This window comes from Callorhinchus milii, unplaced genomic scaffold, assembly GCF_018977255.1.
Source record: "Callorhinchus milii isolate IMCB2004 unplaced genomic scaffold, IMCB_Cmil_1.0 Scaffold2, whole genome shotgun sequence".
NCBI classification, from domain to species: Eukaryota; Metazoa; Chordata; class Chondrichthyes; order Chimaeriformes; family Callorhinchidae; genus Callorhinchus; species Callorhinchus milii.
This window is the reverse complement of record NW_024704743.1, coordinates 77,998,481-78,010,723: the sequence shown is the minus strand read 5'-3', so window position 1 is coordinate 78,010,723 and position 12,243 is coordinate 77,998,481. Positions and strand designations below refer to the sequence as shown.

The 12,243-nt window shown below is 39.0% G+C and overlaps 1 protein-coding gene across 1 annotated transcript in view; it reads right to left on the bottom strand.

The window, feature by feature from the left end:
* Positions 1 to 982: 982 nt before the first annotated feature.
* slc35b3 (solute carrier family 35 member B3) overlaps positions 983 to 12,243 on the bottom strand; it is a 28,147-nt gene continuing 16,886 nt past the window's right edge. Inside the window, exons 6-9 of the mRNA XM_007900895.2 lie at positions 9,588 to 9,680; positions 7,821 to 7,932; positions 2,868 to 2,937; positions 983 to 1,282 (exon numbers count right to left, since the gene is read on the bottom strand). Of these exons, the coding sequence (XP_007899086.2) occupies positions 1,135 to 1,282; positions 2,868 to 2,937; positions 7,821 to 7,932; positions 9,588 to 9,680 (423 nt within the window). The 3' untranslated portion in view covers positions 983 to 1,134. The remainder of the gene's footprint in view (positions 1,283 to 2,867; positions 2,938 to 7,820; positions 7,933 to 9,587; positions 9,681 to 12,243) is intronic.

Below are 12,243 nucleotides of genomic sequence, written 5' to 3'. Positions count from 1 at the left end.
ATTGAGATTATTCTTTTAAGATTATTGTCTTAATGATTTAGATGCCAAAATCTTTTACTTGAAAGATGGGCACGCACTTTACTTGAGGCACTGTACATGAGAACTTTTTGGTAAAGTACAACAATCATATCTTCACAATACATGTACAACAACAACAACTTGGGTTTATATAGCGCCCTCCACGCCAGACGGCGTCTCAAGAGCGATTTACAGTTTCAGGTTCCCGGGACCGAGCCAGGGGGAGGTGACCAAAGGCGTGGTCGAAAAGAAAGGTCTTCAGCAGAGAAAATGTACTGAAATAAGACAAGTATAACACAAACACATGTGCTTTAAAGATCTCTGTCCAATAAAAATTTCATAACAGATCCCACCATAAAGACATTTAATGCACATTTTTGCTAATTGCATATCCCATTGCAACTCTGTATTTCTCAGGAGCTCAGTACAATCAAGATGCATTACGTGCAAGCCTCGTTTAAGAGATATATGCGATTGTACAATCATGATAAATACCTGATAAATACCCCACTTTAAATAGTACTGAACCGCACATCCATTTCAATCAAAATATAATCAACTTTATATACACACACACACAAATAAACAGGATAACTAAAAAAAAGTTTGGGCAGACTTGGTCCCATTCTGTAGTATTATTTTTTTAAAAATCAGAATACAGACTATTTATAGTGAAAAACATAGGCCTACTGATATAATTAGAATTCATAAACTAGATCAGTAATTTTATATACATTATTCATAAAACAATTTCATCTATACTGACCAGAACTGATCAACATTGACCAGAAAAACCTTGATTGTTCCCTTTTATCACGACATTAGAATCTCCAGTTTCTAGTCATTTTGTACAAATGGCCTTGGCTTTTTAGTAAAACTGAGTTGCTCTTAGTTCTACTGTTTTTGGTCAGCCAGGTGGCTGACACATGCGTAAACCCATCACCATGCTTAAGAGTATCCAAACCAGACTAAGAATTCCATGCATCCCACCTACATATGGAAATTTCAGAGATATAGCAGGTGCCAGTACCAGGACTACTTGTTGTCATTTGGGTAGTGCCAGTCAAAAGTTACTTGGTCTGATGAAAACCACAAGAATCAAGTTCGCAGAGAATTTCATACAATTTGAGTCATTGTTCTAGTTTCTCTTTTCAGGAATCGGTGGCAAAAATAAAGAGGTGATGGTAAATTCATTCGGTCCATGTTTTTGCTGTAAATATTTAGCATGATGCCAATGAGGACCAAAAGACCTGACCATATATACCTAAGGAAAGAAAATGTAGAGCATTAATTGTGCAATAATATGCAGAATTCTGTAGAATCCTACAAGCAGAAAATAGCTTATTCTCTATCATTTGCTGGCAGGCTTCAAAATATTACAATGCTGGTGCTGGCATTTACCGCCATTGTAATTACACTTAGCCTGATCTCCCAATACTTCGGCTAACTGGATTTAGGTGTAATCAAAAATGGAGATTGCAACATTATAATACAGTAAAACTCACGTATGAGGTATCAGTTGGGACCAAAACATTTAACATGACTTACGCAATAATGGAGTTCGGAGATGATTTGCTTATAAAATACGACACATGCAAAGAAATCTAAGTGAATTTGATAGGAAATTGAATGGGACTTGGGTACAGGTACAACTTAGGCAATTGTATGATTTATAAAGCTAAGACTTATGCAAGTTTCACTCTAATAATAATAATCTTTGTATTGGATTTGTATTTGCATATAGCCCCTCCCTTATCAGAAGAATTTCTCAAACTGCTTCGCAGGATTTAATTTAATGTACTGACTCTGTATTTTATAGACAAATGCAGCAGCCAATTTATGCTTAGCAATGTCCCGCAAACAGCCATGTTGACCAATTATATTTGGGGGATTGTTGGCCAGGATAGAGGGAGAAACTCCCTTCTCTATTGAAAGATGTTACGGGATCTTTACTGTCCACCTGAACAGGCAGACTGACTTTGGTTTAATGAGTCATCTGAGGGATGGCACCTCTAATAATGCAGCATACCCCAGCACTGATTAAGACTATATAACTTCAAAGTCCCAATGTGGGACTTAAATCCACAACCTTCTTCAGAGATGAATTTTGCTGACTCAGTCAGACTGTCACTGTTTCAGTGCACATCAGCAACTGAGGGTTACGAGGGTACACAACAGCAGGACAAGGACAATGGACTCATTTAATAAACAGTTTGACGCTGAAGATAGGAGGATTGATATTCTGAAAGAATACGATAAAACCTTTTTGAAAAGCAAGCCTCCCTTGGGGTCTTGTGAGGATAATCAATCCGAAAACTGGCATACTCATTTCAGTTTGTTGTATTTTAAAAGCCATTAGAAAACTATTTGTAAGAAAACATGCACAATATAACACAAATAACTTAAGTGAAGCACTTTGAGAAATGTAGTATCAAGTTTACATTGATGCATGTTATTGTGCACAGCTCTTCTGGTGCCATACTAACTGTTGTAACTCTTGTCTGTGAACATTTGAGAAGCGAGAAAGCCCTAAAGTCCAGGCTGCATATTGTGTTTTTTTTAAAAAAATGTTCATCTTCCATTCCAGCTTTTTTTTAAAATATGAAGTTATTTTACTCTAAAATCTGAATGGAAAACAAACAAGAGCAGTATGGCATCACAACAGTTACTATTACATGTGATGATTAAAAATTGTTCAGTGAAAGTGGCATTACTGGTAATATTGTGATACCAAAATGGTCTTGAGGATTTGTACTCGAAAAAATCATATTTTCAAACTATTAGCAAGACATATTCTAATTAGATTTCTTCATAATTGGTGCTAATTACATAAAATGAATATTACTTACTGAAAGCTAAATGGCTTTGAAAAGAAAAGGAATGAAAGTCCAATGGTCATTGCTTTTCTTCCTGTAGTTACTACAAAGAAACAGAAACACAGATGTTCAGCTAAGCTATCAACATGACAAAAAAATGACATTTTACAATAGATGAAAAAGTTAACATATGAAACTTCTAATCATTAAAAATTCAATATACAGCAGAATTCAGTTACAATGCATTTTGTTATAACGTGGGTTGGATTATAACGCAGGTGCCGTGTGGACCTGTAGCTAGCTTTCTATGCTAAATGGCTAACGTCTGGGTCGTCCAGACCGGACATGCGCAGTGCATAGAAGTGACGACAGCATTGCACATGCGCAGTGCACAGGAAGTGATGTTGGCAATAACCCGAGAATATGAATGCTTTCTGCTGGCATGTGACTGGTGCAGTCATGATGTGAAGGCACTGATCACTGATCATACCTATTTATAAGGTTGGTTGGAATTTTATGGAACCCCAATAATAATAATAATAATCCTTGCATTTGATATAGCGCTTTTCACGTCGGGAGGTCGTCCCAAAGCGCTTCACAGAATATACTGTTAAGTGAATTGACTGTATATTTGTGGGCGAACGCGGCACCCAATTGCGCACAGCAATGTCCCACAAACAGTCGTAGATTGAAAATGACCAATTTATTATTGTTTTTGGTTTTGAAGGGATTATTATTAGGCGTGTGGAGTAAGGAAACTTGCCCAAGGTTTCGCCCTGCCTGGAATTGAACTCAGGTCTCTCGGAGCTTTATTGTATTTGTTAGCTTTGTTAATGGAAATAACTATTAAATAAATTAAATCCTACAATACAAATACTGACAAATCAAACACTGGGATACAAGTACTGAAAAAATTAAATGTGTAAATTTATAATGGAACATGGTGAACCTCTTGAATGATCAATATATAACAGATAAAACTTTCATCTTCCAGCATCCATTCTGGAAACACTTCACAGAAAATAGAAACTTGTTTCCATAATACTGTATATCAATGCACTTTATCCCATACGGAGCTTAATAGCCCTTTAGTCATACTTCTTGTCCAGGAGCCTCTTTCCATTCCCACATGCAGCTAAGGTTCACTGTACAAAGAGCTCTGATGATTACATGAACTGTATCAGAAGTCTGCATTGTAATATTTTTATCTAATTCTAATATTGTCTAAAATTGTTTTTCAGCAAGACACATTTAACAGAAACATATTCAGTGCCAGAGTGAAACCATCATGAGCAGTTCCAATCTGTGAAAGAGTATTATAATAAGAGCGCCTGAGCACGTCGCTGAGACGTCCCAAAGCACTTCAAAGAATCTATTGTAAAGTGGATTGACTGTATTTTGTGGGCAAAACTCAGCAGCCAAGTGCGCACAACAGTGTCACACAAACTTGGATTGAGTTTTTTTGTTGAGGGATTTGTTACCCTTGGAAAGCGATCCACCAACCAACAAACAACCGAGTTCCTACTTACTGCTAGATAAACATGTGTGTGGAATAAGCAAACTTGCCTAAGGTTTTGCCCTGCCCAAGAAATATAGCTATGCGGTGTGATTAACTGTTAGTCAATATTTGCTGGGCTGAACCCAAGAAACCAGNTTTTTTTACTAAAAGTACAGGGTTGAACAGAACCAACTGAGGTCTTTCTAACACTCTTATGTGGTGGTGAAATGATCCAAACATCAGGACTGTAGATATAATGAGACAAAAGATTTGATTTACTTTATTCTACTCTCTTTGATCCTGCACAACTTCTTTTCTTTCAAAACTGTTCATCTTTCTCATTTGATTAATTGTACTTTTTCTTGAATTTTCCTGTTCCACAACATGTACCTTCATTAAATGCATTTTTCATGTCTTTCATCAGTTTTCCCTTACTTTAATTTATTGGCAGGGAGTTGAGCTGATTTCCTTAAAAATCTTTAATTTGTGACTTCCTTTAGTCTGTCCTCTGCTTTAGACAGACATTTTGGGGTCTGAAATATATTATATTTAACCTGTTGCAGAGGGAATTACAGGTGTAATTAACCAACAAAAAGATTCATTATTAATAATCCTTGCATCTGACATAGCACCTGCTCAAAGCATAGACATCTCAAAGCACTTCACAGTATATATTACAAAGTGCATTGACTGTATTTTGTAGGCGTACTAATGATGCAAGTATCATTGGTGGTTAATTATGCGGTATCGGCGAAATGCACTCTGTACATATAATGCACAACATAGCTGGTATTTTCCATTTACCAGAGACATCATATATCCATTACTGTGGAACCAAACCTGACATTGCACATACCTTCTGCTACTTCCCTTGTGTTGCCTCACATTACCTGCCTTCAGTAGACAGATTGGGACCTGAGACATGGAAACACCCCTAAAGTCTCTCCACCATTTGCAAAAGCTATGTCTTACCTCATCCCCTTCACCAGTAAGATGTAAGAGCATTGCTGCCATGCAGTGACCTGGCTTTAAGTTGCTTACATTCATCCAGTGAAGGCAAAGCAATTTACAACTCAAGATTTTTGTGGATAAAAAAAATGCAACAAGATAAAACAATCTTGAACATTTGATGGGAGCTGCTTCACTGTGTGTTGGTATCCGAAGGACCCAGTTGCTATGCAAAGTGAAATAGGAGGGGGTGACTGGGGAACCCAATTGATATATAATCAAAACAAGTTTTTATTGTTGCAAACGGTTTCCAGAATGGACCCTGGAAGAGAGGTGGATCTAAAACAACAACAGAAGCAAAGTAGCTTGCTTGCTTGGTTATTCAGAAGCTTACTCAGAACTAGATGCCGCATCCTCACTCTCAACAAACTCTGCAGCCCTCATCAACCCAGTTCTCCCCTGTCTCCACGAGCTCCCCATCTCCCAGTGGATAATTTCAAGGTCCTCACTTTCACCGACTAATGCATCAACGCCCTGGCACCCCATCATCTCTCCAATCTTCTACCCCACTGCTCAGCTAATTCAGGCTTGCTGCACGCTCCGACCTCTCTGTGCCACATCAGTGGCTGATCCTTGAGTTCTTAATCTCAGGAACACCCTCCCCCACTTTCAGCAGTCTCTTTGTGACATTATCTTCAAGGATTGGGGTATCTACCAAATGTATGCTGAAGAGACCCAACTCTAACCCTAACCCTAATTTGCAGGACTGATGCTGTTCTGGCTGACAGCCACAATGGCACTGTTGCTGAAACCCTGATCCATGCTTTCATCAAGTCCTGGATAGACCACAACTCCCTGTAGCTGAACAAAACTGAGGTCATTCTGCCATCCCCAGAACAATACCTCCTAATACCTCCATCACCTAACTCCACTACTACTGAAACACTTACTAATACTTCAGCCACATTCATGATGAAAATTTCCCAATACGCTCCTCACCACCATATCCAGCTCTACAACTGATCTTGCAGCTGTTTTCTCCTGCACAAGGCTAATCCACCTACTCTTAACAAACTATTGATTCTCAATACCCCGTTAGGATTGAGTTCAAGATCTCTGTCCTGGTCTTCGACATTGGATACGTACATATCCTTACCTACATGCTCCCTCTGGGCGATATCATCCGCAGACATGGGGTAAATTTCCACATGTATGTGGATGACACACAAATCTACTTTGCCTCCTCCAGTACCAAGACCTGGATGAGTGGAGCTGAATATGGACAAGATGGAAGTCATACTCCTTGTCTCCTGTCAACGTTTTCGCTCCTGCGGATCTAACCTCCTCAACTTCCCTGGGCTCCCCCTCAGGCTCACTGAACCAGTGTGCAATCTAGGTGTCCGATTCGACCCCCAAATGTCCTTCCTCCCCCACATCTGGTCCCTGTCCAGGACAGCTTTCTTCCACCTCCTCCACATTGCCCGCCTCCAACCGTACCTTACCCCAAATGCTGCCGAAACCCTCGTGCGTGAGTTTGTCACCTCCCGCTTGGATTACTCCAACCCACTCCTCGCCAGTCTCCCCAGCTCCACCATTCACAAGATCCAGCGCATTCAAAATTCTGCTGCCCACATATTGACCCAAACTCCGTATCCACATCTCACCAGATCTGGCCAGGCTCCACTGGCTCCCCATAACTGAACGGATCGAGTTCGAGATTCTCGCACTCGTGTTCAAATCCATTCACTCACTGATACCACCATCCAGCATCTCCGCTAGACTGGCATCAGCCTCCTGCTAATCCCTCACACCCTCCCCCCCACCATTGGAGGTCGTGCTTTCAGCCACTACGCCCCCAAACTCTGAAACACTCTCCCTCAATCCCTCCGCCTTGCCCCCTCTCTACCCTCTTTCAAGTCCCGCCTGAAGACTTTCCTGTTCGACCGTGCTTACAGCCCCCTCTCCCCGGTTCGGAGTCAGGCTCCGCCACTGTTAAGAGCTCTGAGACGCTACTCTGCGTGGAGGGCACTATATAAGTGCAAGTGGTTGTTGTTGTACGTGTAATAATCTCTAGCTAGGGTTTTCCACTGTTCCTCCTCTGGTCTATTGCTCACTCCCTTCGTCCTCCCCTCTTCCTCGTACCTACAACACCAGCATCACCATCAACAACAACTACTTGCATTGATATAGGGTCTTTCAAGCCCCTGCATTTTGGAATGTTCTCAGAAAACCACTTTGCCTTGCTCGCTTGCCTTCAAAAATATCTTAGACAGCAACTTTAGTCAACATAAGTTATATATTTTTTAAATTGGCCTCGACAGAGATATATATGGCTTTATGCCAGCTTCACAATCACTACATGTATTCCCATGTTACTCACAAAGAGAGGCTGTGAGCGAGAAAACAAATTAAAACTGACCCAAAACGAAACTATATATTAAAAAACAAGGAATGAGGAGATGAAAATAAACTCACATCAAAACAAACAGATTTCTAACAAAGTTTGACAGAGTTGAACATTGTGTGAGAAGCAGAATTACCTGTTACAGCAAGAAGTGCACCAAACAGCTTTATCAAAGCTAGCACAAAGGAAATTCCAAAATATCCAGTCATTGAAAACATAAATGCATAGCCATAGGTCTGCATAATATGCTGTAAAATAGAGAAATCAAATGACTGGTTAGATTTTGTTGATTAGTAAATTATTTTTTCCCCATATAATTGCACAAATCTCTCCCACCCCATCTATGCCTTTCTAACCACCCACCTTCCCTTCTTATAATAATAATAATCCTTGCATTTGGATATAGCGCTTTTCACATCTTCTAGATGTCTCAAAGCGCTTCACAGAATATACTGTAAAGTGAATTGACTGTATATTTGTGGGCGAAACGTGGCAGCCAATTGCGCACAGCAGTATCCCACAAACAGTCGTGGATTGAAGTGACCAATTTATTATTGCTTTTTTTTCTTGAGGTATTATTATTAGGCTTGTGGAGTAAGGAAACTTGCCCAAGGTTTTGCCCTGCTGGGTGTCGAACCCAGGTCTCTAGCTTGAGAGGCGAGTGCTCTAACCACTGAGCTACAGGACTCTCATCCTTTTTACTCTGCCGTGCCCTCTCTACCTCTTCCTTGAATCCCGCACCTTTCGCTTCACCTCTTCTTGTAACTCCTCCTTTCCCTCTCCACACCTTGTCACACTATCAGTTCAACTGCACTAACCAACATCATGTACTCATCGCTTCCCCCCACCACACACATCCCGAGATCAACAACTTGCATTTATATATTGCCCTTTATGCAGTATAATGCTTAAGTGTTGCACAAATTTTGTTGCAAAGTTCTTTACGTCTCATCCTCCAATGCCACAAAGTCTTCAAATCTAATGTGCCATTGATTCTAAGGCTCATACTGAATTTCTAGGTACCTTTTAAATGAAATAAATGCACTTTAGATTTGTTTAAGTACAGGTAGTAATATACTCTTTTTACTTAAATGAACAATGACAAATATTTCTTGTATACCAAACATCTATTTACATTTTTTCAAAGAATAAAGTGAAATGTACTATAGAACGTATGTTAATTCAGAATAGTTTTAGAATTAAAAAAAATGCATTGGTTTGGCAAAAATATTACCAGTCTGGGATTTGGTGCAGATGTTTCTCCTCTTGGTTGTGAGTTCAAATGGGACCTTGACAGTGTAATGGATTTTAGAAGGCTCAATCTAGTTCTGTAGGGCCATAACTTTACACTATCAAAATTGCCCATAATTCTTCACTGAACTATCCATCTTACTTCAAAGGGGCCACAAAGTAAGTTCGGGAAATAAAAAGCATCAAACCTGTGCAATAAAGGGCACTTTTGAAACTCTAATTAAAGATCAGCATTAGGGCAATTTAAAGATGTTTTGCTCTTTGTCAGACTACACCTTTCTGAGCAAAATAGTCATGGCAAGTAAGTCAAAATAACTCCATAAATAAAGCAACACCAGTGGAAGTATTTTACGTAAAGCAACAATAAATAGGTTAAATGGTACAAAATAATTCAAAAGACCCAAATAAATTGGCATAATTATTCATGTTCTGTTTGAGTGATTATATTGTACAACCAGGAAGGACTTCATTGATTGTGGTTTAGCAAGCTAGCTACTCATTACAGTTTTCAATTTCCTGTGGGATGGCTATTTATATCATACCATCCTATGACTATTTTTCTCTTTTTAAAGTCTATCTTAAGACCAGCATTATGAACTCAAAGGCCACACATTAGATAAAAATGGAAAATGCAAAGTTAAAACACACTTACCCTTGAACAAAAGGCAAAAGCAGAGCTCAGACCACTGGTAAAAAATAGCCCGAATAATATATATACAAACCCTATTGAATAGGAATACAATACCTAAAATGAGAAGACATTTAAGTTATTGTGGGCTTACACTTACTGAAAAAATGAACATTATTATCAAAACACAGGTTCCATGGCTTGGGTTTGACATCAAGAGACTTATACTTGCACAAAAGTAGCAATCAGGATAGTGATAAATGATGGCAAATAGGTAACAGCCTGGCTCAATTAGCAGCACACTCACTTCTGAGTCAGAAGGTTATAAATTCGAGTTTGTATGCTCTTAAGCGTGGTGATGGATTTCTACATGTGTCAGTTATCTGGCTGATCAAAAAAACTACACAATAGGAGCTCAGTGGTCAGAGAGCATGGTATTTCAGAGGTGCAATCCTTTAGATGAAATGTTAAACTGAAGTCATGTCAATTTGATCAAATTAAAGATCCCATGGGAAGAGAAAGGACTTTCTCCGAATGTTTAGTCAACAATCTCCATTAAAAAAAATTGATGATTCACTTAATTGTTGTTTGTGGTACATTTTTTGCAAATTGGCCGCCATGGTCATCTAACAATAGATAGTCATTGTACTTTACAGAAAACTTTATGAAGCGCTTTGAGGTATTCTGTGATAAAGCACCATGGCAAGTATAAGGATCATCATCATCATACATCATAATAATATAAAATATAAAATAATAATCCTTGCGTTTGATATAGAGCTTTTCATATCTTCGAGACATCTCAAAGCGCTTCACAGAATATATTGTAAATTGAATTGACTATATATTTGTGGGCGAAAAGCAGCAGCCAATTGCGCACAGCAGTGATAATAATCAGTGTCATGATTATTATCTGTATTTATTTGTAGGAGTACATACTGAGGTGCAATCTCAGTTTTTTTTAACCAATTTCTTAATAAGCCTGAGACATTCTTGAAAGGAAATAAGGCGCTATGCCAAATGCAAGCACTAATATTTTCAATAGAATGACACATGGTTACTAATATTTCTTTACCTAATTTCTCAATTAAGTACATTAACTTTTTGAACCACAAATAACTGAAAAACCTGCTTCCAGCTTCCATCAAACAAATATAATTTATGCTCATTTAGTCTATTACCAAAGTGCACAATTTTATGCAGTCACATACAAACTAGAAAATAAGCAACTGTATGCAGTTATCTTCTATCCTGTATTAGCTTACTTATACAGAAAACAATGTTGAGTTGTGTTATTATTCTTTCACTGGATAACATACAACACTCAACAACAACTTGCAATGATATAGCACCCTTCACATAGGATAACATCTGAGGTGTCAGACGGGGAGGAGAGAAGCGACCATAGGCATGGTTGAAAAGGTAGATTTTTCAGGTGGGTTTTAAAGACAGAGATGGAGGGTTAGAAGGAGGGATTTAGAATGAGTGGGAGTGTCACAAAGCAGACTTGAGTTTGCTGAGTAAGGTGGGTTCGAGAAGATGAGATAGGGAGGTGCCTGGGTGTGAAAGGATTTATAGGTGATTACTTTGAAATGAATCTGTTGGCAGACAGTGAAGCCTAGCGAGGATTGCGGTGATGGGCACGTAACTTTGGGTGAGAATGTAAGTGGTGGAGTTTTGAATCAGCTGGAAATTGTGGAAATAGAGAGAACAGAGAGGAGTGAATTAGAGAGAGAGGTAACAAAGGAATGAATGAGGGTTCTGTGTTGCATAGGAACATAGACAGCCAATGTGGTAAAGTTGAAGTGATCTTGGTGAGGGACTGAATGTGAAAACGAGAGCTGCTGATCAAATCAAACGTCAAGACTGCGCATTGTTTTGGTGAGTTTCAGAAAGGCCAGAGAAGTTCTGGAGGTAAGAACCAAAAGTGATGTTGGTTAGAGCCAAGGAGGATAGGCGTCCATCTTATCCATGTTGAACTGCAAGAAATTGAGGTTCATCCAAGCTTAAATGTCTGACAGTCAGTCAGACAGAACATCATTGAATCTGGAATCAAGGGTAGAAGTGGCAAAGTAGATTTGAGTGTCATTTGTGTATAAGTTAACTCCATGTTTGCATATGATGTCACAAACATGGAGCATGTAGGCAAGGAAAAGGAGAGGACCGAGGATAGAGCTCTGAGATACTCTTTAGTTGACCATTAGAGGGCAGGAGGGGAACTGACAAATTGGAGGTGGTGGGTCATGTAGGTTTTGAACCAGGAAAGTACAGTTCCATGGAGAAAGGAAAGCCATTCAAGGAGGAGGGATCAGACTAGACTAGACCCGGACCCTCAGGTGTACACCTACACTAAAACAATTTAGCAAAAATTATAACAATGTCCACAAGTCAGAAAAATTGAGCAAGTGAAGTCCCTTCATGATGAGTTTAAAATAGTTCTTGCAGAGGTACAAATTACAGAACGTTAGTAAATGCTATGATTTCAAAGAATTAAAAACATAGTTTTGACTGGGAAACATAGAGGATTCAGTATACATTTGACTAATCAAAAACTATTTGCAGTGCACCCTGAAATGGATAATAGGCAATGTTAACTAAAGAGTTTCAATCTTCCAGCTATTACCAACCTCTGATGCAGTTAAGAGACTTCATTATTAATATCAGACATATTACTATTTTA